Source organism: Athene noctua, chromosome 7, assembly GCF_965140245.1.
Source record: "Athene noctua chromosome 7, bAthNoc1.hap1.1, whole genome shotgun sequence".
Lineage (NCBI taxonomy): Eukaryota > Metazoa > Chordata > Aves > Strigiformes > Strigidae > Athene > Athene noctua.
Genome location: NC_134043.1, coordinates 306,508 through 334,140, shown reverse-complemented (window position 1 = coordinate 334,140; position 27,633 = coordinate 306,508). Strand labels below are relative to the sequence as shown.

The following is a 27,633-nucleotide window of genomic DNA, read 5'->3' as shown; positions in this document are numbered from 1 at the left end:
AAGTGTCAGGAAAGATACTAAAACACAGACTGCATTCTTAGAAAGGTAATTGAGGTTCTAAAATACCATGAAAGTTGTTATTATCACATTGTTTCAAACTTCCACAGCCGAAGGATTATTTTGCGGCACCGTATGACGATATGAAACACTAATGCCCAGTTTCACAGGGGGAGAGGGAGTCCACAGTTCTCCATCAGAGCGCTGTTACCACAGAACAAAGGTTTCCAGCCTTCTGCTGTGTTTGTTCGTTAGAATCATCCTGTGGACAGAAGTGAATGTCTTACAGTGAACAGCAGCAAGCAAGCGTCATGAGTTTGCATGTCTGTAGCTATTTTACATAGTTATAGAATTAGAAATGTTATAAACAACTTCTGAGTCTGCTTTGAGAACAGCTTGATTTATCTGCAATTTTCCTGCTGAATGAGCTGAGCTGTAGTTTTATAACAGCAAAAAGTTAATGCTCTGTGCAGATCGTTCCATGTCAAAGGAAATGCCATATCCCGATCTTACGTGTTCCAGTATCTGATAGTGCAGAGATTTTGCCTACAGATTTTTGTGAAATCTAGTGTGCTTTTAAGCTGTAAATTACTGTTTTCTGGCTTTTCAGTGCCAGTGCTAAATACCTCTCTTTAAAAACTGGGTATTTTGTGCTACACGTGCAGAAAATTAACTAATTAACCTTCAGTGCCCCTGTAGATAAGGGTGTCTGAAGAAATTTTTCCTGGATGAGTGTGGGATTGGAAGTTGTCACACCTCTAGTACCTGCTAGAAAAGCAGGAGTGTTGTTTTAGGAATCACTGATTTATGTTTTGCTGTTCCTGCTTCCCCTTTTATTACATCTCACTTCCTCTTTTCAAGTTCTGAGATGGACCGTAACCAAACTGGGGTCCTGCTTTTCCTTCTGCCTTATGTTATTCTCTTCCTGAAGAAAACTCCCTAGTTCATGAATGTGATGCAGGTGATATTCCAACTCTGCATTATATGTCAGGCTCATGTGTTCTGCGCTTGATTATCATTGGGAGCAACTGTACTGCTTGTGTGTGTGATTCATGTTTTTTTCAACGTACTTGATCTGCATGTCCGTTTAAAATTAGTGCCTTTTGGAGAGGGACACTACTTTTGCTGACTCTAGGACATGACAGGAGGAAGCAGCAAACACCTTATTTTCGTGGGTATTATAGCACTACTGCATAAATTTTGGGGAATTTCACTCTGAACTAAATGGCTTTGTTGCCAAAGAGGACTGCAGTAAGTGCCCTTTTATTGTTACAGCTGTCTGAAATACTGATCCCCGGATTTTAGCTTTGGATTCTTGTAGACTTAGAATACCTGAGTTTTGCGAGTGTTAGAGAAGCACAGACTGCAGTGGGTTGTCAGGGGCCCCTGGAGGTTTCTGGTCCAGTGTCGTCTTCCCTGCTTCTGTCGGGTCCTGAGCCTCTTTACTTTGTGGCTCCTCAGTCACCTGCTTCAGAAAGTTGTTGTCAGTGCACTCCAGAAATCTGAACTGCTTGTGCCCTGCTGTGTTGTCTTCCCAACAGATGGAAGATTTTTGATTTGTTACCAATTTTGAAAACTGCTTTTTTTTAATGTGAATATTCATTTGGCTTATTTCTGGTGAAAAAAATACATATCTCTGATACAACTCGACACATGTGTTCTCTGGATTTTCAGTTCTTTTGTGTAGCTATTGTTTTGGTTTAAAAATTGAAGAAAATTGAAAATGTTATCCATAATTCTGTAGCATTTGATAAAAAAAGAATAGAAATTTTTCCTCACAGTGTACTGGCAGCTAGAATCAGAACCTGCTCCTAAGACTTCTGACCTCACTGATACAGTTGTTGTCATAGTGAAAAAGGGAACTGTATTAACATGAGAACTGTTTACCACGTGGGGAGGTTCAGGCAGATGTGAGGGCCATCTGAAAGGGGCAAAAATCCAGCTAAATCTTTAGTGAACTTGTCTGAAAAGCATTTTGTAAATCTTATGACTTAACTGCTGCCATGGTCTAGAAGAACTTACCTGTAAGTACTATGTTGAGGAAAGAACTGTAATAAATGATAATGATCTTTGTAACTTATGCTGAGAGAAAAATAAGCTTCAATCCTTTAATACTCTAGCAACAAGTTCAACCAAACTGGAAGATCTGAATTATTTGGACGGACAGAGAAATGCTCCTTTACGCACTTCAATCCGCTTACCTTGGCACAACACTGCTGGTGGAAGAGTGCAGCAGGAAAGTAAAGGTACATATATTTACACCCACATCTGTCTTGGCCCAGTCATGCAGTTCCTCAGTGGTTTTGTAACAGGGATGTGCTGTGATATTTGTGAACACCCCCATCCCACAAAGTGTTATTTTAGGGTTCTTCTGACAGGTCACTCAGCATGTCTGAAAATACAATGCTCGCTTACTCTTTTTGCTGCATAATGCTGTTCAGAAATTGAATGTATGGCTTATAATAAGAAATCAGTGCATTGTGTATCGGAGTGTGCCTGGGCAGGGCAGCGCACGTCACGTGGATCTCCAGACCAAAGTTGTGTAATACCAGTGTTGGGGAACTGCACTTAACATTTTCTTGGCTGCCAGGTTTTGTCATGTGGCATTTGGATACGAGTGTACTGTAAGAGATGCTATGCTGAATTTAAAATCTTCAGGAAGCTGTTTTAGGGAGAAAACTGATCTAAAACTATTAGACTTATTTATGAGTAATGCATACCTTGGTATCTCTGGCCGTTGAGTCACAAAATAGCAGGTTAATGTTAAATGCAAGTGATGTATGCGATGTTTTTGTGTTCTCCTCTTACGTAACACAGCCGTCTGCAGGCCCTGTTAACTGACCAGTGTCACGGGTGGGTGAGTCAGTCTGCTCAAAGAGCCACTGCCTAAGGTACCAGCGAAAGTGCTTTTATTGAAATACCATGTTGTAAAAGTGTGGCTTCACGCAGTTTGATGGCAAGGGTCACTCTGTCACTGAGGCACTAAGAATGTAACAAGGATTCAGAGTTACCCAGAGGAGGTCTGAGGGCACGGTCACACCAGCTTACCTGCAGTGTGGGTCACTCCCTGAAGCTCTGCACTGAGGGGGCTCTGCCCGAGGAGCAGCCACAAGGGTGTTCCAGTGTGAGGGGGGCACCCAGTTCACCAGCTGCCCTCTGGATGGAATAAGGGGGTTGGCTTGTGGCGAAGCCGCGTGCGGCGCCTGGTGCCCACAGCTCTCGTGGCGCTGTCGAGGAGCCGCCACTGCTCCTGCCCTCAGCACACGTGGGGAGGGAGGGCCTTGGAGGGGCACGGCTCAGGCCCTTTCCTCCTCTGGAGCCTGAGTTTGGTCAAGGATTCAGGAGCATGTCGCAACCAATAGCAGATAAAAGAAGAAAAACTAGAGCAAATTCCTGGTAAAACTGATCTTGAGATCATATATAGATGCTATGCTGTCCTCTGTCATTTATGTTTTTTTAGTCAGAGAGAAATGCTGAAACAGCATTTGTGTAACAGGAGGTTTGGTTAATGATTCCTTTAGAGCATTATATTAGTGAACATTATTATTATTTTGGTAAATTTTTATGCACTTTATGTGACCAAACCCAAATTCTTCTAAGTCTTGTCAGGTGTTTGACAAATGTGTAGATCACAGTAATCAAACATGACTACTTTCAGCTGTGCTATGTAGTTCCTGTTCTTGTAGCTTCGTAAGTACAAAAAAACAGGCAGCAATTTTTTTTTACGTTACTTTAAAAATATGTAGGGTTTTAAACCAGAAAAATTGATTTATTCTCTGTACCTTTTTCTGTTTCTCTGTAAATGGCTTTATAGATCTGAAGACCCAACACTGATGTGCTCAGCAGTGTAGTTCACTCTAAACTGAAAAACGTTTGACACTTCCCCATTTATAGATAGAATTATTAATGCATTTTTAAGAAAACTTTCAGATTCTGCAACTTATTAACTCAAGGTCAATTGTAAAAAAAATCCTCAAATTATACTTGTAACTTTTCTTCTCTAGAGTATAATTCACGTAGGAATTATGGAGGTGACCTGAACTGAGCAAATCAGTCTTTATCATTTTCATGATGAAAGCTCTAAGAAGTCTGATTATGAACGCTATTAACAAGGTCACCGAATAAAATTATCTTCTGAAACAGTGCTGGTTTATTGCATGTCAAGTTTCTTCTCATACAGTTCTCTCCCTGCCACCTTTTCTCAGGTCATTTCATCCCCTATAAACCTCAAGACATTTTGCTGAAGCCGCTGTTGTTTGAAGTGCCAAGTATAACTACAGACTCGGTGTTTGTTGGAAGAGAGTGGCTGTTTCAAGCGATTGAAGAAAAATTGAAGAATACTGATCCAGCAGAGAACAGGGGAGCAGTCATTACTGGAAATGTGGGATTTGGGAAGACTGCAATTATTTCTCGGCTGGTGGCACTTAGCTGCCACGGAAGTCGCATGAGACAAATAGCTTCAAATAGCCCTAATTCATCCCCTAAAAGTATGTTCCTTGTCTGAGTAATTGTACTGATAACCAGAATCGAATGCTGTTTGCTTTTTTGGCTTAAGGTAGTCAGGCCTCATCAACTCCCCAGCAAGTATTTGTTTCCTCCAGTGAGGAAAGGAAGCTGTTACAATGGTATGCTTTGACAAACACCTCCCACGTAATGCAGCGTGGGCTCAGCCCGTCAGAGGAGAAGGTGAAAAGGAGACGGGGTGCAGGCTCCCTTCCCGCCGTCGGCAGAGCGTGCTCTGAGCTCTGCTGCGGGGTGGCTGCAGTGGCTCCTTCTCCCCTGAGTTTGGAGAGCAGTGACACATTTCCTTCCCAGCGTGCCCACCCATGTCCCACAGAGCTGCAGGGGAGGCGAGAGTAAAGCTGTGGAGAAACCCACGTCCCCTGCTGGATCCATCAGTCAGTCACCTGGCCTGGCCACTGCCTGCCGTAACTGGAGGATGGTGTGGCTTCTCGCTGCTACTTCCCCTCCTGACGCTCCAAATAATCATATTAATAACAACAGTGATAAATTGCTTATCTTTCCCAAGAGTTCAGTCATGCAATAACTATCAGTTTAAATAATGAGTCATTGCATATGTAATGTTCGTAAGGAAACTTCACATCAGCATGGTTTTGCTTTCATTAATTCTATAGTTTTGATCTAAAAGTCAGTTGAATTGTTTTAAAATTGTTAAGTTGCAAATATGTGCCTGTATTTATCAGACTAGTTTAGGCTTCTTTTATTGCTGTTCTTCAGTTTTAACTTTTACTTCAGTGGTAAAGGTCTTCTGTGATGTTTTCCTATAAAACAATCTGCTGTCAGCAATTTTAGTCTCTTGTATTTGTTGCCTTTTAAAAATAGGTGGTGACCCCTGTCAGGAGATTCCTTTAAGTCAGTTACCCCTGTCTGCTTCTCCAGCAAGTGGTTCCAGTACAATGAAGACATTGAATTTTTCTCCTGCTCCTGAATACCAAAATCCAGTAGGTGATTCTGTGAGACGTCTTGCTTCAAGGGTGAGTTTCCACTTGCTAACAGATTTTCAGCATGTTAGAAAACCTCTAGCCTGGGGGAGGCAGCCTGCTTTGCAGACCTCCCGGGTGTGCCAGCATGGAGAACAGGCCATAACCTTGGACACTCCTAACAGGTGGGTCCGTTTCAGCATGGTGAAACCAAATACCCACCTTTCTACCTTCCAAGTTATTTGAACTCTGCTTTGTCATAGAAAGAGTTAACATTTAAAATTTCACATCTATTTCATGTGTGTATGGGAGGTTGGGATCCTTTACTTCCAAAAGGGACTGTGTGTTCTCTACAGGTAGATGCTTTCCAAAAGTAAAATCCGGGGGGGGGGGGGGGGGGGGGAAGAAAAAATAAAATGTTTGGTCTCTGTGTAATCCATCTGTATTCTGTGGTACAGGCTGAGTCTGAATGTAGTCTGTTTTCCATACTCTGAGAGTCTGAAGGAAGCCATTAGCAGTTATTTTTGCATTAGATTGTTATGATAAGTGTTTAATTTTTTTGACTAAGTAGTAGAAGTAATTAATGTCTGAATTGTATGCAAATAGTTGTGGGATAACATGAGGCTGTTGTTGCAGTCTTCAGGGTGATGCCTGTTCTTTGGAAACAATGTTATGAAAGCCACTGAAGTGCAAACTTTGTATTTACTATGAACACTGTGTTTTACTTGTGGTTTGATTTCCCCCCCCCCCCCCCCCCCCCCCAAGAAATATGGCCTATGTTATGTTTTATTCTTAATTAATGCACACCTCTGGAATAATCAGAATAAAGGCAGTTGTCCCCTTTCTCTTTGCTATATGAAGATGTCCTTAATAGCTGTCTGTCATTTACTTTTGCCTGATGATGATTAAATTAGTCCTTGGGTCGTTACAGTGTGTGACTCAATGTTGTTAAATTACAGCTAATAGGTCACTTAGAGTCTCAAGTTATTTTTCTGGTACTGCTTAGTTACTCAGCTGTTTACCCACTGTATCCAAATGGCCTGAACTCAAATTACTGTGTGTTCCTGCTGGAATCTGACACTGTGATTTCTTTGTGATTTCTTTCTCTTTGCACGCCCTACAAGGTCAAAATCTAATTCAGTGTCTTCCTCTCTGTGTCTCTGACACAGGCCATATGAGACCAGCTGCAGAGCAGGATAATTATTTTATATAACGCTGAAAAATATTCTGAAGTTGAAAGAGAAATTTAGTACCACTTGATCATAACTGCACTAACTAGTAACCAACTTAAATATTGAAGGGGTAACACTTTTTTTTTTTTTGATTCTCCAGGTCGTTGCTTATCACTACTGTCAGGCTGACAACACATACACATGTCTTGTCCCAGAATTTGTGCACAGTATTGCAGCTTTACTTTGTCGTTCAAATCAATTAACAGCATACAGAGATCTTCTAATAAAAGAACCTCACTTACAAAGCATGCTTAGCCTGAGATCTTGTGTCCAGGATCCAGCAGCAGCTTTTAAAAGGGGAGTGTTGGAACCACTTTCAAGCCTCAGGAGAGGTAGGTTAAGCAGGAAGTGATGTGGAAACTGAATCTAAATGACATAAAAAGAGAAAACAATCTAAGAATATGTATTGTAATGCTCTAAGAGAAACAAATAAAAGAGAACATTCCCAGAGAAAGAGATTCCTTAATTGTGGTAGTTCTTTGTAACATTAATAGGTAGATTTTGAACAGTTGTTTCATGCTTTAAAATAAAATTCTATGAAATTTATTAAAGGTCATGGAAACTCTACTCTTTTTTTTTTTTTCCTAAAAAACGCAAGGATGACCTTGTAGCTTGAAGTTAAGGCTGGTACATTTGCATTAAAAGATTTTGTTTTCAGATGCATTTGATTTTTGTCACACTTCTTTGTTTTGTAATTTTCTGTGCCTAAACACCTGCAAAGAGGGTGTGGCTTTTGCTTCCTTTTAAAATTGGTACAGCAGTTTTCCAAGAAAGTGTGTAACAACGTGAATTTTGTATTTAAAAAAAACCTTCGCCATCTCCCCCTTGATAAGAGCTGGCTTGGCTGTGGGTCCCAGCTGGAGGAGGCACTGGATGTGTGGCAGGTCAGGGCAGCAGACTTGCCTGTGTGTGAGCCCAGCATGTGTCATTCCTATGACAACTGGTTTGCAGTTCTTGCATTCTGTTGACAGTCAACAAAATTCCTGTGAAATCCATTGGCAAATCTTATCTTTAGTCCTGGGATTTCCCTGGGATTTGCATCCTTAAGAAGTGCTCAAAATGGATATTGCTAGTTTCTCAAGCTGTTGCAGAGTAACCTTTCTCCTCAGAACTGAAAGCATAAACCAATGTCTCTATGATTTGTGCAAATTTTAAACTATTTTTGTTTGGTAAGTCAAATAAAGGATAAGTTTTAAGAAAATAGCTAATAAGTAAAAGTAGTGTTAACTAACTGCTTAAACAGCCTACATACGCCTTCTTCCCCTGTCCACCCATCTCTTATATTTACAGCTTTGTTTAATCCTTTAACACTTTTAAAATCAGTTGTAAAATAGATCCATAATAATAGCACAGTAAAAAACATCATTGTGATTGCTTCTCCTTTTTGTCATTTTATGGCGGTGTTGTTTTATATCTCCTAATGTTGTTCTTAATCTCCTAAATAATACTTAAATACCATAAGATGTATTGCTGTGCATAAAGGTACATTTTTATTTCTTGATGTTCAGAGTTTGGGGATAAAATACATCAGTAGGAGAATTTGTATTCATCCTTTCGTTTTTCTGTTTTTGTATTTCAGAGCAGAAAATTCCTGAGGAAGACTACATAATTTTGGTAGATGGTTTAAATGATGCTGAATTTCATAAACCTGATTATGGTGACACACTTTCTTCATTTATCACAAGCATAATCTCTAAGTTTCCTCCCTGGCTGAAGCTCATTGTGACTGTAAGAACTAACTTCCAGGTAAAAACACCTTTTTTTTCTTACCCTCAAAGACTAAGTGATTGTTTGTCTTGGTGCAGCTGCATTATTATGGAAAATACTGGTTTGAGAGGAATTCAAAGTAAAGTCTCTTGGGTTTTTTCCCCTTCCTTCCTTTTATTGTTGCATGTTTATTTACAGTGCACAAGTATGATATTGGAGGCCTTTTTTGTTTTGAATCACTTTCTGGAGTATGCTAGTAGAATTGATAATGTAAGGAGTGGTGAAATCAGAGTCTGTTTCCTTGGCCTTCAAGAGTGAAATGGGTAAATGAATGTTTGAAAGGTTAAAAAAAAAAATAAAAGCAATTAGAAGCCCACAGTGATTTTCCCTGCCATGTTTACTTGTTGGAGTGTATTTCTGATAGTGTTAAACTCTGGATTTTCACTTTTTAGGAAGGGATAAGCCACCATTCCACTCTCTGTGTTGATGAAATTGCTTTCTGGCCTTATTACCATTGATCTCTCTGCATCTCTTGACCTGTTTGCTGCCCCTGAAAAAACCCAGCCTCAAAACTTCTGGTTGAAGCATTTTATCAGCATTAAGCAGCTAAGAGATACTTGCAGAAATCCCAAGGGTGTTGAAGTGAGGCCATGCAGAATTCCTGTTTTTCTGCACTGGATAGCAATGTTCTGAACAAAGTCTTGGTTTTGTTTCCAGCACTAGCCAGGCTGTTTTAAGATCGTCTCCTTCACTTCAGTTTTAAGAATAAGGTGTGTCCATACCCAAGCGCCCTGTGCTCGGGGTGCAGCACTGCCCGCAGGCCTCCGAGCCCTGGGCTGCTGCCTCACCAGGGGCCCCGGCTGCCGGAGGAGACCTGGAGGAGGAGGAGGAGGAGGAGGCGGACCCAGCCCAGCCCTGCAGTCGCTCTTCCCTGGTGCACTGCGGGTGTATGGGCGGGGGGCAGGTGTCCCCAGGGCTGCCCTGTGCCCGCACTGACAGGGTGCAGGGAGGGAAGTCGGATGTGTGATGGGGTTGGGCTACGTGGGCTCTGGAGGTCCCGTCCAACCCAGCCTGTTCTGCGATTCCAGGTCTGGTTTGACAGTGGTAGGGTGCAGGTGTGCTGCAGTACGGCCTCCTGGGAGTTTAGTTGGTATCTGCCTTCTTGCCATGAGGCTCTAGGCATTTAACTTCCAGGTGAGTTTAGTTCTCAACTACATCTTCATTTTTAACAAGGGATTTCTGTAGTAGGGACTGTTTCCTCTCTGGAGAAATGTGCATCTGTGGTCAAAATATCCCACTAGCCTGAAAGTTCGTTTTTTTGAAATCACGTAACTAAAGTATAATAAAAAGTTCCTTTTTGTGTTGTGGAAGTGTTGAGAAGTTTGTTAAACCCTTCTGATATATGTCTCTCTGTAAGAAGTTTTAGGTCTCTTGGGTCTTTATTTACATAAACATAAATGTGTTCTGTGTTACATAAACACAAAACATGTTGAGGTAAACCTGTTGGAGTGTCTGAGTGTGCCACACTTGGTACTTGCCTTAAATAGTGGGGCTGTGTATGTGTGGGTGGTACTTTCTGGGCATTGTCACTGGAAGGTGTAACAATGAGGAGAATCTTTCTTGTAATTTGTGATACTTTTTAATAAATCCTCCTTCTACACACCCCCCCCACACACACACACCCTTCCCTGGGGCTGTCTTAGGGTCCAATTCTGGTAACTGATTTCTGTTCCCTTAATTTTGAAGCGATCATTTCTGAAGCTCACCGTCTTCAGGTGCCCCGCTGAGCTTGGTAGTAAAATTTTTGAGACCTTCCTATGAAAAACAATTAAATGCAGAAATACTGTTCCGACTGTTATCAGGGGACAGTAGTTGTAAAGCCACCACAGAGATACTGAATTTCTTTTTAATCTGATACTATTGCAGAAGAGAAATATAGCAAAGATGCATTGTTGAATTTTCAGTGCTGGAATCTGGAATACTGTTAATACCTGTGTGGTTTTATTTTTTCTTTTTTTTTCCCCTCTCCACTCATAGGAAGTAGTAGGTGCACTGCCTTTTATCACAATATCCTTGGACAATTTTCCAGACAACAAAGAAATTAATGATGATTTGAATGCTTATATTCAGTACAGAATTAATAACAGCCAGGAAATTATAAACAACATCTCTTTAAATGGAAAAGCTGATGCAGCTATTATTGGGAAAGTGAGTAACCACCTGATCATGAGAAGCCTGGGATCTTATCTCTATTTGAAACTCACTCTGGATCTTTTCCAAAAAGGTCACTTAGTAATCAAAAGTGCAAGCTACAAGGTTGTTCCAGTGTCTCTCTCAGAACTGTACTTACTTCAGTGCAATATGAAGTTCATGACAAACTCTGCATTTGAGCGAGCCCTGCCAATACTGAACGTGGCACTGGCATCCCTCCATCCCATGACAGATGACCAGATTTTCCAGGCTATTAATGCAGGCCAGATAAATGGTGAACAGCAATGGGAAGACTTCAGCCAAAGGATGGAAGCCCTTTCAAGTTTTCTGATAAAAAGACGTGACAAAACACGTATGTTCTGCCATCCTTCCTTCAGGGAGTGGCTTGTTTGGAGAGCAGACGGTGAAAATGCTGACTTCTTATGTGAGCCAAGGTAAGTGAAACCTGCAGCACATCATGTTCAAATAATGCAGTTATGTTTTATGTAATTGGTTGCAACAGTTGGTGAGAGGAAATAGTAATGTTAAAACACAAAGCACACCTAATTTTTTCCAAAATGAAAACGTAGATGTTTAGAAATAGACTTGACCAGAAGTGTCAGAGGTTACAGTGCATACTTTACTGTGGAGAATTTGCAGATTTGCATTTAATTTTGCTACCTTCGTGGAGAAACGAGAGTACTGTGGTGTTATTAATTAGTTGCTAAGAATTATGTGCAGCACCGCCTTGTCTATTTAGAGTGCAGGAATAGAAAGAACATCATTTGGGCTCTTTTAAAAGTAAAATACTAAGACACTTCTATAATTATATCCTCATGGCATTGTTTCAGGGTATTCCATGTGACCTCCTTTGTTGTAGAGAGCATGAATTAGCTGGATTGGGGACAGTAAGCTCTACTGTACACGCACATTCTCCCAGTCTTCATCTTCCAGGTTTTTTTCATATTCTTCAGGGGTTTAGTTTTTTGCTTTTATAAAAGAACGAACAATGGTGACATTTGCAATGATCGCTGACCCCAGACCCCTCGGTGCTCGGAGTGGCCGTGACCAGAGCAGCTCAGCGGGTGGAATTACCCACGTTGCAGCCTCCGTGGCCATTACCGTTCTGCGGCACCGCTGGCTGCACCCAGGCCTGGGAGTACCTGAGGCCTGAGGAGTGCTGCCCAGGCTCACTTAAACCCTCCATTTTTGGAAAGTTCTGTTCAGAAATTTCTGAAGATGGGATGAGAAGCCCTCCACAACTTCATCTCCAGATGAATAGTCTAATTAGCATATGGTTAATTGTCCAGTTCCAGCATATAATCTGATAAATGTATAGTGTATGATACCCTGTTTTCTCAGGGTTATGCCATTTCCAGTGTTTCCCAGAACACTGACCACCAACTAGTGTAGATGTAGAATTACTACATACACATTTTATCTCAAATTTTCAAAGGATTCTGATCTTCTAAAAGGGTTTTTATCTGAGGTACCTGCAGTTTTTGCCTGTGAGATGAAACAAGACTAAGGAGGAGCAGTATGCAAATCCATGTCCAAAGCTGCACCAGTCCTCCTCAGGCGGGCCTTTGTGAGGCAGCAGTAGAAAGGTATTAGCAGTGTGTGTCAACTTTGAAATTTGCCTTTTTTTCTGGTTGCATTATTTTGTTATGGAAATCATTTTGTTTAGATGTAACGGTATGTTTCAGTAGTCTGACAAGGTTGAGGTGTTATGATGGGCGTACAGATGTGTTGGGTTATTTACTGAAAGTATGATTATAAAAGCAGTTCTCTCTTAATCCTTTTTACTAGGAATGGACATGCTCTACTGGCTTTCATGTTTTCTCGACAAGAGGGAAAGTTAAACCGCCAGCAAACTATGGAACTCGGTCATCATATACTTAAGGCTCACATTTTTAAGGTAAAGCTTGCAGCTTTATAGGGTTTATGATTTATTCATATGAATGCCTCTTGGAGATTCTCCTTTGACTTGCTTTAATAATTTGTTAGAAGCTTATGCAAAATACTTGGTAGTGCTGACAAAATTGTTACTTCTCTTTTTACTGATGAAATGCAGATATAAATAGTATTTCTAATCCTATAGAGAGATTTCCTGTCATATCATTTCTGTTAGGGTCTCAGTAAAAGGACTGGAATCTCTTCCAGTCATCTTCAAGCCTTGTGGATTGGTTATAGCACTGATGGACTGTCTGCAGCCCTGGCTTCTCTGAGAAACATCTACACACCCAACGTGAAGGTAAGAAAGGAAGCATTTTTTACAATCAGTGCTTCGTCTGCCACTGTTGCTGTAACTCTGTCAATGAATGTTAAAATTTTTGTAATCCTTTAGAACTAAAAGCCCACCACTGTGCATCTGTAACTGAACTCGTTTATAACAAGTCTTCATGTGCTTTTTTAAGATCTTATTAAAGTCCAGTTCAATTTTCCTTGATAGTTCTGATGGGAAGAAGGGTTTCACCCTGATTCCGATGTGGCCACTCACTGTAGTGTAGATAAGTGTGTGGATGCATTTTCAGGGGGTCAGATGTACCACCCGAGTTTCTGGGCAGACTTCAGCCATATTTTCTCGTATGGGTGAGTATCAAGGGAATTGTAAAAGGGAAAATACTGTGAGAGTGGAAGGATGTAAAATGCTGGAACTTTGCACTGTTATTTGAATCCTTGGATTATGGACAGGGAAATCCAAGTGGACAAGTTGCAATTTTAGCCACCTACTGAGCCTTCTGATTGGAAGTTTGTGTGTACATGCACACGCACACTCTCTCTGATAATTTTTTTGAGGTTGCTTTTTATGCAATCTGGTTCTCTATTAATGGAGTTGGTTACATGAATCTGCAGAGTAGTAATGAGTCACACAGATGAAATTGTGGTGAGAGTAGTGAGTTTCAGAGGAGAGGTGAGTCTTATATTAGGAGTCCATAGTTCAGCAATACAGTAATCCGTTTCCTAATAGATTTCTTATTGCTATATATGTGATAAAGTTGTTGTCTGTCAATAAAATCTGCATCAGAATTAGGGAGTAACATAGGAGTACCTGAATCAAAATGTCAAAGTCTCTTAATAAACTCAGACAAATCTGTTTAAATGGAATTTTAGGTGAGTCGGCTGCTGATCTTGGCAGGAGCAAATGTGAATTATAGGACTGAAGTACTAAATAATGCTCCAGTGCTGTGTGTTCAGTCACACCTTGGACATGAAGAAGTGGTCACTCTTTTACTAGAATTTGGAGCTGCTGTTGATGGAACTTCAGAAAATGGGATGACAGCACTTAGTTATGCAGCTGCTGCAGGTCACATGAACATAGTCTCACTGCTGTACAAAAAAGGTGCAAAGGTAAGCTGACGCACAAAGATCACAATGTTTGCAGCCCAGAAAATCATGCAGAGGCCTAAGAAAACCATTGCTGATTACGAAAGTATATAATTAACACAGATAGAGGGGCAGAGGCAGTGGGAGAGTCCAGAATTTTCCAGGATTTTCCATGCCGCTGATCACCACCCTCTGGCCCATCCGTTCAGCCAGTTTTGGGTCCACCTCCCTAAGCCCTCACATAACCTGTTCTTCCATCAGCTTGTCCGTGACTCTGTTCTGGGAGACGGTGCCAGAAGCCTCACTGAAGTTGAGGCAGACAGCATCCATAGCTCTCCCCTCATCCACCAAGGCAGTCACCTCGTTGTAGAGGGCTCTCAGGTTGGTTAAGCGTGGCTTCCCCTCGTTAACCCATGCTGACTGCTCCCAGTCACCACCTTCTCCTTCATATGTTTGGAAATGGTTTCTAGGATTAGTTTTTCCATCACCTTCCCAGCAGCTAAGGTGAGGCTGTTTGGCCTGTAATTCCCCAGATCTTCCTTTTTGAAGACAGGAGTGACATGTGCTTTCTTGTGGTGCTCAGGAGCTTCCTTCTCTCCGTGGACTTTTTGACTTTGAACGTTATTTTTTCACCCACTGCAGGCTGACTGTGTAGACAAGAAAGGCCAGTGTGCTTTGGTCCATAGTGCGTTGAGAGGACATCGTGATATCCTTGAATACTTGCTCAATGTTGTTTGGGTAACTCCTTCCCAAGAACAAAATTCACTAAGAAAAAGCCAGGCACTGCAGCAAGCTCTAACAGCTGCTTCCAGTATGGGGCACTGCCAGGTAGGTCGATAGTTCAAATATTCCCAGATCTGTTTGAATTTATGAGAACTGTACAACAGTGATTGCAGCTATTTTTAAAAGAGGTTTGGAAAGCAGAACTGTTGAAACTTCTGATGTTTAAAGTAGTATGAATGCTTAGCAGTTATTTTAAATGCTGTAGTTAATTATCTAATAATACCATTTGCTTCAGGATTTGTTCATATTTAATTTTCTGTCTAGTTTTTCCTCTCTGTTCTTGGAAGTTGGTAATGATGATATTCTGTATCAGTGATCCACCCTAGTATGTTTCTACTTCAGGTTGATTTTTTTTTTTCATAGTATAACAAATTGTATATTGCACATACTTGTACATGCTTAAGTTTTGAACCTGATGCACATGTCAGGTTACAGACTTCAGCTTGCTTCAGCTTAATGTCACTTAAGACAGAAATTTGGGGTCATATGCACGTGTATGATAAAAGTGCTTGTCAGTATTACACGGTTATGCAGTAAAAGGAACACTAGAAGTAAAGACATACATACTCAAAATGCTTTAGATATTTAGGTAATACAAGTATGTCTTCTGTTCATTGGGAAAATAAATCTTAACCTTGATATAAAAGTAATCAGTAAGTAAAGATACTTGAATAAAGATCACAGTAGGCTGTTGGAATTTCCTGTGTATGTATTAAAAGTGATGTGCCAAAATCTTTTCAGTAAAACCATTTCAATATTCTTGTAAATATATCTTTTAATTGCTATAAGATCAAGAGTCTGTTCTTTATAAAGTTGGTGCAAGTGACAGCTGGTGGTCTTTGTGACTCCCAACGTCTCTGCTGGTTTCGGCAGGTGCTTTGTTACATCTTGACAATTGCCAAGGGCCACGACGTAGACATCAATGACACCGATGCCTTGTGGGGAGAAACAGGTATTTATTGCCTTTCTCATTTTCCCTTATTTAAGAAGTAAGAGGTTTTAATTTTTATTTTTTTAAATTTAATTTTCTGAGATGAAAGTCAGGGGAGAATACCAGCTTTAATAAAATGCTGTTTGTAAGCAGAAGTATATAGAGTTTTCAGCTTATTAAATCTACTTATGTATTGGAGAGTTATTTTATATTAAATTTATTATAAAATGCTGACTTTCTAATTGAAAACTGTGGAAATACAGTGCTTCAAGCTTCAGTGTAGATCATAGGATTAGCTGTTTGAGGACTTTTTTTAAAATGTCATTTGTTTTCAGGAAATGCTAGACAGTTGCCTCATTTGTTCTAATTAGGCTATGGATGAAAAGACATGTCTCTGTATGTATGGGAAATGCCAAAGTTTTCTTAAAGACAGACTGTAAGCTGTGCAGCCGGCAGCTGAAAGTTTCCTGTTCTGCCATATGAGCAGCATCTTGATATCATTTAACCAGCTGAGATTGCCCAGGCAGGTGGGGAAACGGTCTCTTCATGATTGTCAGGAGCCTCTCCACAGCCTGGAGAAGCAAGTGTGCTTTATTCCCATGCATATACAAAACTCTTGTTGCAAATCCAATGAATTCCAAAAAACATACATCTGTTTCTAAATAAATTTTCCTTTAATTTTTTCTCGCCAGCATTTTGCATTGAAATTCTTGCTTGATGTATTGGGAATCTTTACTCATTAAAGTAAGTGCTTCCTTATGCAGCCCTAACTGATGGAGGTGAAGGTCCGAGTCCAGAGAACTATGAGCAGTTCCCTGTGGCACTTTTGTGCTCTCTGACATACAGAGCACTAAGTTTGGGACAAGAAAAACATGTAGAGTGAGTCAGGATAGCCACAGGATTAGCATTCCCTGAAATACTACTCTTCGGTCACTGAACGTAAAAACTGTCTGGAAAGGATGCTAGTTTATATGCTGCTGGAGTCTCCACAGCTTTGTGTGGGTGAACTTAGATTCGCATTGCACTGCGTGGTTTTTGCTGTCTTTGGAAGTGGGACCGTGGTATGGAACTGGATAGTGATAAAACTTACAAGTATGAGGCAGATGGGGCAAGGAGCTGTGTGTTTTGTGTGTGCCTGTTATCAAAAGGGAAAATCCATCGCACCTTGACATGGCATAAACAACCTTAAAGATCGTTCCTTTTCATGGTTAACATGCTCAGGAACAGCTGGTTTCAGTTCATGTTTGTACTGCTGGTATCTACTTGAGGCCTGAGTGGGTTCTGCTCTTTGTGGAGGCTGCTGGAAGTATTTGGTACTGTGAGTCTGTCAGAGGAAAAGAGAGCGTCGCTGCCGTCCCCTCTGCTGGAGCTGAGGACATGACGTACAGGTTCAGGGAAAGTTAAATAGCTAATGAAAGTGGAGCAGATTAAAAAATCATGTGGCACATGATATGAGAGGATGTAGGGGGTAGGAGACTTTAGAGCCTGTTTTCTAAATTTCCTTAGCTTACCCTTTTCAAAATCCACATTATTATGTCTTAGTTGGAAGGGGTGATCTTAGGTTAAAGACATCTCAGATGTTTTTCCAGCCTCATACATTCTGTACAGATTAGCTAATTTGGAGCATTACTTCCTGTCTGGTAGAAGTGATAGAAAATAGCATCCTTTGGCTGCTGTCAGCTTCTGCAGAGTACCATTAGGCATGTCAGAGGTGATCCTCTTGAGTGGAATCGTTGGAATTCCTGAGCACGGTTTAGTCCTGGTGTTGTTTAAGCTGACTGGAGCAATTGTGTAGTCGTTTTATACCTGATAGTTAGATTGTGGCTGTAATGTCAGTTACACCATGAGCTAAAATGCTGGTACTGATGGAATGAAACAAGATAGTTTGGTTTGCCTGTAATATTGGTATCTGTAACAGTTACCTTCTAGTTGTTCAGATCTGAACAGTTGATGTAACTGTGACAGTGAAGTGTCAGTGAGTGAAGAGTGAAGGGGTTAGGTATGGTTCTCACAAAGAATAATGAACTTACTACTTCCTGCACTGTTTGTAATTTAATTCACTTTCATCATCCATTGGAATTTTTTTAAATTCTACTTTATATCTTGTTTCAAAATGATAAAAAATGAATAAAAAGAAATTCACAATTTGACCCACTTCTTATTGGAAAATATACTGTTAGGATTTAGAAAGTGGAGGTGCAAGTCCTTTGCTGATTCTTGCAGAAGTTAGCACGTGAACCCATTTTCTAAACAGTGTTAACGTTACTGATGATGCTTCAACACAAAGAACAACAACAACAAAATTTTAATTTCAAGCTCCATTTAAAACACACAATAAGTTAATGCAAGCGAAGTGGAAGAGGGGAAAAAATCATGATGAGTAAAATATTTTCAAGCTTCAGTAAGTGTCACAGTGAAAAGCAAGGAGTATAATAATCTGTAGGGGAAGGTGGGGAGTTGTTGAACTGCATGGCCTTACAGCAAGGCCTCGGCGTCATGGTGCTGCGAGTCACAGAACATTAGTGCCAAATGTGTGGAAATCACCTGCTTTCACCAAAGCCGTGTACTGTGAACACAGGTGTGCAGTATGTGTGTCTCATGAACCTCTACGGTAGAGATCATATCCCGGGTGTAGAGATCATATCCCGGGTGTTGCTGATTGCTGTCTGGACACTGTGCTGCTCTGTGGTGTTGGACTGCCCCGCCGCGGGTTTGGGCGCAGTGGCTGCTCCGGGCTTTGCAGCCGGGGCTGGGGAGGTGTCTGCGGGGAGAGCAGCTGTCTGTTGAAAAGCTGCAGAGGTCAGGAGCACTCTATTGACAACATACGCTGTTCGGTTCAAAAAACATTTTTAAGGTGAACTAGAATGTTGATGTCTCGTGTGGTGGAGAATGTACAGTTAAGAGCAAGAGTTAACACACAAGAGTCAGAACCACCAATTGATAACCTCCTGTGGTTTTCACCATGAAAAACAGGGAAAGCAATTTTACCTACTTCAGAATTGAGCTAAATTATCCAAGATGCAGAGAGCTAAATATCATACAGTGATTTGAGTGGGAAGGGACCTTACAGCCCATGCAGTGCCACCCCCTGCCCCGGGCAGGGCCACCTTCCACCAGCCCAGGTTGCCCAAAGCCCCGTCCAACCTGGCCTTGAGCCCTTCCAGGGAGGGGGCAGCCACAGCTGCTCTGGGCAGCCTGTGCCAGGGCCTCACCCCCTCACAGGGGAGAATTTCTGCCTTAGATCTCATCTAAATCTGCCCTCTGTCAGTTCAAACCCGTTATCCCTCGTCCTGTCCCTCCCCCTGATCGAGTCCCCATTCTGGAAGCCCACTGGATCCATCAGGCACGGTTTGCCCTTAGAGAAGCCGTGTTGGCTGTCACCAGTCTCTCCTTATTTCCCGTGTGCCCCAGCAGTTTCCAGGAGGATCTGCTCCATGATCTTGCTGGGCACAGAGGTGAGACTGGCCTGTAGTTCCCCACATCTTCCTTTTTGCCCTTGTTAAAAATGGGGGTTATGTTTCCCCTTTTCCAGTCAGTGGGAACTTCACTGGACTGCCACGACTTCTCAAATATGATGGATAGTGGCTGAGCCACTTCATCTGCCAGTTCCCTCAGGACCCGTGGATGCATCTCATCAGGTCCCCTGGACTTGTAAAGATGTTTAATAATACATCACTTCTGGGGATTGAGTGACCAGTACTTCCTGAAACCTGAGTTACAGTCCCTTTGTTGAATCCCAGAACTGTTATCATCTTCACCTTTGAGAAGGGCCTGATGGAAACAGATGAAGGTTTCTTGTCATGAAAAAAATTATTAATGAAAAGGAACTAGAACTGCAACAGCCTGGTGGGTTTATCCAAAATTTTCATACAGATTCCTTTTAACCTATGAGCTATACATATGATACAGTTGAGAATTGCCTTTTTATTTACCAGAGTATGTGTATGGCTTACTGACTTAACCTGCTTCTGACTAATCCATTTGAGTCTGAAAATAGTTATGAAAATTTTGTGGAGCAGCTGAGTTGAAAAATTGGGAATTCAGTAACACTCACGTAGTGTGCATGTGTCAAAAGATGTGATAAAACAGCCAAGAGCCGATGTTGATGAAAATGCTTTCTTTAGCCCTGACAGCTGCTGCAGGAAGAGGAAAACTGGAAATCTGCGAATTACTTCTTGAACACGGAGCAGTTGTGACGAGAGCTAACAGGAGGGGGATCCCACCGCTCCTCTGTGCAGTACGGCAGGGGCACTGGCAGGTCTGGCACAATTCCATGAAAAAAGTGGATTCCTCAGGGAAGCGGTCCCTAATTCCTCCCATTTCTAGTCCGTAATAAATGAGTGTAGTTTTTCTAATTTGCATCAGCTTCAAAGGGATGTGTTCAGCAGCTCACTCCTGAGGTTATTTAAAGTGATACAAAGGATTCAAAAGTACATCGGATGCATTAGTTATAATATACCTGAAGAATAACACATGGGGGTTTAAATATTTTATTTTCTAGACCAAGAACAGAGGCAATTTCAGATCGTCTCTGCTGCTTCTGTATTAATGGAGAGAGAACCTTAGAGTCAGGTGCCCTCCCCATGCTGGCCAACTCCTGTCAGGAGAAGGCCCCGAGCTGCAAACACTTAAGACTTCAGTTGCACAGGATTTTCACTGATTGCTGTAAATAACATCTGAGTCCTCTTCTTTAAAAGTTGGTGCCGTTATGGCTAAAATTTATATCTGCTGATTTATTTTTAAATTGCTGTCATCTTTTTCAGATTGCTAAACTCCTAGTGGAGCACGGGTCTGATGTGAATTTAAGTGACAAGCAGGGCCGAACTCCACTTATGGTGGCTTCTTGTGAAGGACACCTGAGCACTGTGGAATTTCTACTTTCTGAAGGTAGAAAATAAATAAGTGGTTCAAGGCCGCACAGCTGTACCAGAGACTGCATCTGTGCGAGTCAGGTAATTTTGCTTATGAAACAGGACATCTTCATAAAAGTTAATTTTCATTTTACAGGTGCAACTATTTCATCTCTGGATAAAGAAGGACTGACAGCTTTGAGCTGGGCTTGTCTAAAGGGCCACAGGGAAGTGGTTCAGTATTTAGTTGAGAAGGGTGCAACAACTGATCAGACAGACAAAAATGGACGAACACCCCTAGACCTGGCAGCTTTTTATGGAGATGCTGATATTGTAAGTACAGCTAAGAGCAAAAAAACTAAACATGTATTGAATTTTCATAATACAAAACAAAACTTAGGAAAAAATATTGCCAACCAAAATAGAAGCAAAGGTTGAGGAAGTAGCCCAGGTGCTTACACTGCTGGTATCTTGACTGCAGTGCAGGTGTTCACCCAGAGGATCATTCTCTGTGTGGGGCTTTATACCCAGGACTGGTGGTGGAAGTCCAGCATTGTGTTCTTACGTTTTACAGCACACTGTTGTACTTCATTGTGAGGGTGTTAAATCTCAGTAAAAAAGTAGCATTTACAATTTCTGTGTTGGATGAACTGGAATTTAAAAAAACAAAACCAAAACTGCCTGTGGGACATGAAAGGAAAATACCTTTTTACAGCCTCTGCAAACCCATCGAGGTAACCTGAGATGGTCCGAGTCAGCTGGGTGCTTTAGTGGAGCAAAGACCCCAAGTGAGAGATGTGGGAAGAAGAATAATATTGCCAGAATAGATGAAATGCAGAAAGGTTTTGCTTCTCCATCATAAGGCAGCATTACTTGTCTTTGATGGGTATCTTACACGCTTTGTGTGACAGGCAGAGAGCTGTTAGAAATCCTCACGCTTTTCATCTTGCAAAGGTGGCACCGAGCACGTCTCAGTGTTACTATCCAGCCTGTACATGTGGAAATACGAGGCCTGAGGTGAAAATTCAGTTTTTCTCAGTTTGTTCCACAGGCCATTTCAGAAACAGGACAACAAGTGCCTTTTTCAGTCCTGTACCTTTCTCACATGCTACCTTCTTCCTCTATAATAAATGTTACAGTGCAGAAGTTTCAGGTGTTTTAGGTGAAGTTTTTCTGAATCTGAAATGGACCATGCCTGTAACTGATATCAAAAGATACAATAAGTCTAAAGTCTGTGATTTAAAATCCTCTATATCTTAAAATCACAGATTTTTTAAGTGATTGCCTATTTTTGTTCTCATGCTTCAAAACTCAGTAATTAAGCACGAATCAGAAGCCTGGGCAGCTGGGAACGCCCCTTCCACAGCCTGCTCGGAGGGCCCTGCCCGAGTCTGCTGGTGCTGCAGACAGGCCAGGAGATCACCGGGACCCAGCAGGGAGAGCACGCTGCAGCCTCTCAGACTCGCCAGCATCTTTATTTGTAGAGTTTGTGTACACAGTGTCCTCTTTCAGAACAGCAGTTCTTGAGTAAAAATGCTGCTGCACAGTACCACTTGCTACAGCCTTAGTCAGAAGTAACCTGAAATTGGAAATAAGCCCTTAGATCCTGTAGTGGCTCTAAGAGGTTTCAGAAGTCACAGCGTGGGACCGTTCCTGCCTGGAGCCGAGGGGTGCCCAGGCCTTTGCTGGTGGTTGTGCTGGAGCAGCCCCCACTGCCAGCTCACCTGGCACTGGCCACATCAGCGGCTCCTGTGGCCAAGCGGCCCGACCCTTGGGCCAGGGCAGCAGACACAGCTGGAATAGCAGTAATGGAGAGATGGCTCGGCCGGCCGGCAGCGTCGGGGCTGGCACTGGGAAGGGGTGTTGATGCCTGTTCCCTCACGAGGCTGCTGCCAGTCGCGTTTGGGCGAGCAGTGGTTATGGGAGGGAGCTGCTGCTTACATCAAACCTGCCGTCGTTTCCTCTGCATATATTGCACTTCCAGTTAGTATTGCTGATGGACAATTACGCTGGAATTTGGGTGTTGTTACTTTTTCAGTTCCCCTTCAGTGCAGTTGGGTGGCATTCCCATGCTGTTGTCTTCAGTGGATTTAAAGTGCCTGGACACACTCTGGAGCTGTACCCAGTAAACCTCAAGGAAGAGCAGGTGGTAGCTTACACACTGCGCTGCTCTGCCTCTCTTACCAGAAGTGAAGTAACCAGGCTTGTCTTGTTTCTCTTCACAGGTGCAGTATTTAGTAGAGAAAGGAGCAATGATAGAGCACGTTGACCACAGCGGCATGCGGCCGCTGGACAGAGCGATCGGGTGTCGCAATACGTCAGTAGTGGTCATGCTGCTGAGGAAAGGAGCTAAGCTGGGTGAGTGAAACTACCCTGTAACCAGGGAAACAGCCGAATGGCTGCTCTGCTAGAGCTGCTGCCGTTCCTGTGAGGTACATTAGATAAATACATCAATCTTGAATTACACACTAGATTTTTGCAGGTTTTATGCTTTGCAGATGCCTGCTCAAGAGAAACCAATCCCTTCCTTTTAAAGGCAGACACTCAAGACTCACTTCAGAAGTGAGGAAACAAGAGTTATTTTATTCTGTTCCTTTCTTTGGTGTATGTTGATGAGGAGGTCTGTAGGAGTCAGTCTTCACGTGGTTACTCTATTGTGATACACTTAAACAGGAAAATTATGGCTACACTATTAGTGGTACTCGTCTGACACTTTTAATGAGTTAGATCAAGAAGTGTTAACATTTAAACAGCATTCTTCTAATAAATTAGAGAATTGTACATTTTTGCAAAGGGTGGGCAAAAAATTTAAGTCCAAATCAGTAGACAAGTAGATTGTGCAGATGTGTACACAATAATTATTGAATCTGTAGTACCTTTAAATTATCATTTATTATTATTTGGGTACTAAGTATGATCAAATACAGACCCTTACTTAGGCCTGAACTTTACCCTGACTTCCATACTGTCCCATACTGGCTTTGGACCAGGGGTGCAATGAATTGGATCATTTAATACCTGGCTGCTGTCTGGGGCAGCAGGGGCAGGTGTGGATATATATGTATTCTAAATACTTTTGCTCATAATAATAATGATAATTCCACACAGGTGGAATATCTGCTGAAGTAGGATTAGGCTTTCTAGTGTGAGTAGACACCAGAAATGCACTTTCTTCCCTTTTGTCAGAGAGCCTTAAAATTTAACTTGCAGGAAATGCAGCATGGGCAATGGCCACTTCAAAACCCGATATTCTCCTTATTCTGCTGCAGAAACTGATGGAAGAAGGAAACATACTGTACAAAGTAAGTAGTTGGGTTTTTTTCTGATAGCAGAACTTTATAATTGGACTTCTGTTTGAAGGTAGATTAAAGTTCTTTCTACCTCATTTTCTGTTAAAACAAGATGTGTACCTGCACATCCTCTTATGTTGGAAATGAGACCAAGAAATCCTGAGAACTCTGGGAAAGAGTCACTGAAAATTCCCGTGTAAAATAAACAAATACATGAAAATTTCAAGGTAGATTTTGTTTAAGTACATTTTCCTTCTGTTGAGCAAGTTGCTCTGTGAACATTTGTAGCAGTTGGTTGTTTCTTAAGAGCACCTCAGAATCTAGGGTGCTTGTTTGAGAGTGCCTTGTTGAATTAAGTGACATTCAGGCTTATCCTTTTCTTCAGGTTAACGTGCGATTTAAATATATAATGAGGAAAGTGACAGCTCTTTTGATACATTATTTTTACTAGTGGTGATATATTACTCAGCGACTGGAATTACTTTTGTGAACTGTGATACACCTGTGTTAACTTCACTAGTGCAGCACAGTGCTGAGCAGCTTCTGTAAGCATCCTTCAAAGTCTGTTATAGCTACAAGACTTGTAGGGGCTTTTAATATGGGCCCTCAGGTACCAGCTGTGTGTCTCTGCTCTCGGCTCTGTACCCACTGGCTCCGCACAGGGCAGAGGGGAGACCCTCGAGGCTTCGCCGACAGGAGTCGAGTTCTCCCAGGTTGTGTGCAGGAGCCTCACGAGTAAGTCTGAACAGTTGATCAAGTTTATTGATCCCGAAACGGGTTTAGAACTTTATATCCTCTGAGCATCCTCTAAGCATGGGACATCTTTCAGCCTCGAGGATACCCGATGTCAGCTGCCAGGGCAGGTCTGTGATCCCGTGTCCCGCCAGGGTGCGCGGAGTGCGGCTCCCCGGGGGCTCCAGGAGAAGGTGCCCTCATGCCACCAGCACCACTTCGTCTCCTTCACTTTCTCCTCGAGTTGCTCCACAGGTTGGCCCCTGCCCAGACTCTGAGACCACCAGGTAGCACGGCAGGACGTGGTACTGATGTGCTTTAGAGTTTGTTACAAGAGGTTGAATTCCCTGCTGCTGGTATCTATTCTTAGAGAGCTTAATTTTATTACAGTAATTTGAATGGGCTTATAGAGCTGTGGTATGTCACCTAGCTGTTTAAACTTCTCACAGGATGTGCTGATGTTTGCCCAGGTTCTAAATGGACAGTGATTTTGCAGAGTAATATGGATTTGACTGTGGTCACAGTATACAGTAACCACTTACCAGCTCTCCCAATGACTAAAATAAGATAAACTTTAAATATTTTCCTTGGCAGTTTCAACAGTAAATTTTTACCACTTTGAATGTTAAGCTGAATTAAAACATAAAAATCACTCAGTGTTTATGAAATTAACTTGTAAAATATCTGTAAAGAGAAAAATTTCTTTGTCTGGCAACTAAAAGATTTGCTTTTCTTATCATACTAGGAGAATTTTGTTGTTTTTAGCAAAACCATCTCAAATCTTCATTTTATTATGGAGACGTTCTCAAAGCATCTCTTGGAGAGTCCGAACGTTCCCATGCAAGGGTGGACCTTGGGCAGCCCCAGGGCCTCAGTCAGGGCAGCAGGGACCAGCTCGTGGCGTGGCCTCGGCAGGGACTGGGTGGCCCGTTGGGGCACAACGGCTGCTACCCTCGCCCACCCAGCCCCCCCCGCCCCTCCTCAAGGACAGCTCCTTCACGAGCATCTAGGCCTTGGAGTTTGAGCAGCTGCATCACCACATACGTGACTGGTCTGCTTAAGAAAGTAAAGACAGAAATCACGACATGTACATAAATGATTTTTTCAGGTACTAATTGTTAATGCCATTAAAGGTAAGGGTTTAGAAACAAACACTAGTTAATGTGTATGTTCTCTCATTGTGTCTGTGTGTAATCGTAATTCCTACTTTATATATTTTATTTTTTTTTAAATCTGGCTCTGTGTTTTCTGCTTAGTAGATGTCAAGTATAAATGTGCTTTCTTGCAACAGTATTGCAATATTCAGGGTTATTGAAAAGCCTCTTGTTCCCTAAATTTGTAGAAAGGCAAAATGAAGGAAGCAGCGCAGCGCTACCAGTATGCCTTGAGGAAGTTTCCAAGGGAAGGATTTGGAGAAGAAATGAAAGCGTTCAATGAGCTGAGAGTGTCATTGTACCTGAATCTGTCACGGTGTCGCCGAAAAACAAATGTAAGCTCTTGCTGTTAATCTGTTGCCTCTCTGGCCCTGCGAAGCTTCGACCTCTGTTCTGCTGCATTACTGAGTTTCTACTTGGACACTTATTTTTGCTGGTTTACAATCCTTTTCACTGTATCCTGACTTGGGTCTTGGTGTGTCAACTAATGGGGACGGCTCATAAGGTGAGGTCGTGTCGTCTTGGGTGATCTGTTACAGCTGCTCTTAACCTAACCTGGTTATTTTGGAGTGATGAACTGCTGGGTGGTTTGGGTACTTCTAAAAGACTACATGGAGGATGCCCCCACTACTACCCTTTGTTACCAGACAGCACAACCGGCAGCTGTGGCTGTGCTATACGTGCTGGTTGGTTGTGCCTTCCCCAGCACATCAGGGCAAAAAGTTCTGATTTTCTGAACGTACCTTGCACTTCTTAATTCCCTGCTCATCCTCCGAGTTGTTCTTGGCATCTGCTGCAGTTTGAAGGATTTTAACCGAAGGTGTCCAGGACTTCACAGAGGCAGTTCTGGTGCTGCCTTGCACAGCAGCACTAACCCTTTTCTCTCTGTGCTACAGAACTGCCTCTGTCGTCACCGTCTGACATCAGATTTGGCTTTTTCAACCAACAGTGTGTGTGTGCACGTGGGTTTCTTACCGTATCCCACTGATAAACTACCATTTACCTTCTGCTAATACAGACCTGCCTCACCTTGCACCCAGAGCTCAAGTTCATTGCATTACTCTGCTCTTGTGTGGTACCTCAGGATGGTTTTTGGTGTTGGTACTTTTCAACCTCCTGTATCACTGTGCTTGGTACAGTTCAGCACTGTGAACACCCCGCACTGTGCATGGCTGTTACAAAAATTAGACTTGCTTCTGCCTTTCTTTTCCCCATAGTCATCTGTGCCCCCAGTTCAGCCCTTTATTAATTTCAGTCTTCAGTTTAACCATCAGTTTACTAAACTCTTACTCTGTATTCTTAAATGAACACCAAATATATTATGTCCAGTGCAATTCTGCTCTAAAAATTTCACGTACCTCATCAAAGAAAGCACGGGACTAGTCCAACCCATCTACTGATTTTTCTAGGTCTTTAACTGGCTGTTTTTTTCAAAACACATTTTAAAGCCTTGCCTTTGAGGTAGTCCTTTACCCTGTTAAACGTTAAGTCTCTTCTAGCACTTCAACATCTTTGGGTTGAAAACAACCCTATCTTCTCTATAGCAACATTGCTTTTTAGCTACCTTGGAGCCTGTTTTCCTTAGACATAAGAGGCAAGGCTAGCAAGATGAGGGCTGTTCTCAGCCTTTCAGAAATACCTGCTCTTGGGACCTGATAAAGGTGACTTCTGTACTGCACAAGCTATCTGCACCTGTGCAGCAGTGCCACAAATGAAGAGCACGCGGATTGCTTTTATTGTCAGTGTGTAATGAGCACGTTTGTTCATGTTATTAGGACTTCGGTATGGCTGAGGAGTTTGCCACCAAAGCCCTGGATCTGAAACCCAAGTCTTATGAAGCCTATTACGCTAGAGCAAGAGCCAAGAGAAACAGCAGGTATTGTTTGATTCTGTGCATCGTCTGCACAGCTGTTTTTAACTTCCTAACACTTTCAATTCCTCTTTCTTTTCTAATGGTTGTATTTGGAATTTGCAAAGAAAAAGTTCTTTTCCTTGTGCA

At 42.1% G+C, this 27,633-nt stretch overlaps 1 protein-coding gene across 7 annotated transcripts in view; it reads left to right on the top strand.

Annotated features, from left to right (window-relative positions):
- TANC1 (tetratricopeptide repeat, ankyrin repeat and coiled-coil containing 1) overlaps nucleotides 1-27,633 on the top strand; it is an 84,900-nt gene that overhangs the window by 54,121 nt on the left and 3,146 nt on the right. For all 7 annotated transcript variants that reach the window (XM_074911402.1, XM_074911401.1, XM_074911408.1 and 4 more), the window contains 18 exons: nucleotides 2,118-2,243; nucleotides 4,203-4,484; nucleotides 5,341-5,492; nucleotides 6,771-7,002; nucleotides 8,250-8,416; nucleotides 10,415-11,022; nucleotides 12,377-12,485; nucleotides 12,699-12,821; nucleotides 13,682-13,918; nucleotides 14,537-14,722; nucleotides 15,551-15,629; nucleotides 19,733-19,866; nucleotides 20,372-20,495; nucleotides 20,616-20,791; nucleotides 22,684-22,816; nucleotides 23,669-23,760; nucleotides 25,823-25,969; nucleotides 27,410-27,510. In XM_074911402.1, the coding sequence (XP_074767503.1) occupies nucleotides 2,118-2,243; nucleotides 4,203-4,484; nucleotides 5,341-5,492; nucleotides 6,771-7,002; nucleotides 8,250-8,416; nucleotides 10,415-11,022; nucleotides 12,377-12,485; nucleotides 12,699-12,821; nucleotides 13,682-13,918; nucleotides 14,537-14,722; nucleotides 15,551-15,629; nucleotides 19,733-19,866; nucleotides 20,372-20,495; nucleotides 20,616-20,791; nucleotides 22,684-22,816; nucleotides 23,669-23,760; nucleotides 25,823-25,969; nucleotides 27,410-27,510 (3,208 nt within the window). The remainder of the gene's footprint in view (nucleotides 1-2,117; nucleotides 2,244-4,202; nucleotides 4,485-5,340; nucleotides 5,493-6,770; nucleotides 7,003-8,249; nucleotides 8,417-10,414; nucleotides 11,023-12,376; nucleotides 12,486-12,698; nucleotides 12,822-13,681; nucleotides 13,919-14,536; nucleotides 14,723-15,550; nucleotides 15,630-19,732; nucleotides 19,867-20,371; nucleotides 20,496-20,615; nucleotides 20,792-22,683; nucleotides 22,817-23,668; nucleotides 23,761-25,822; nucleotides 25,970-27,409; nucleotides 27,511-27,633) is intronic.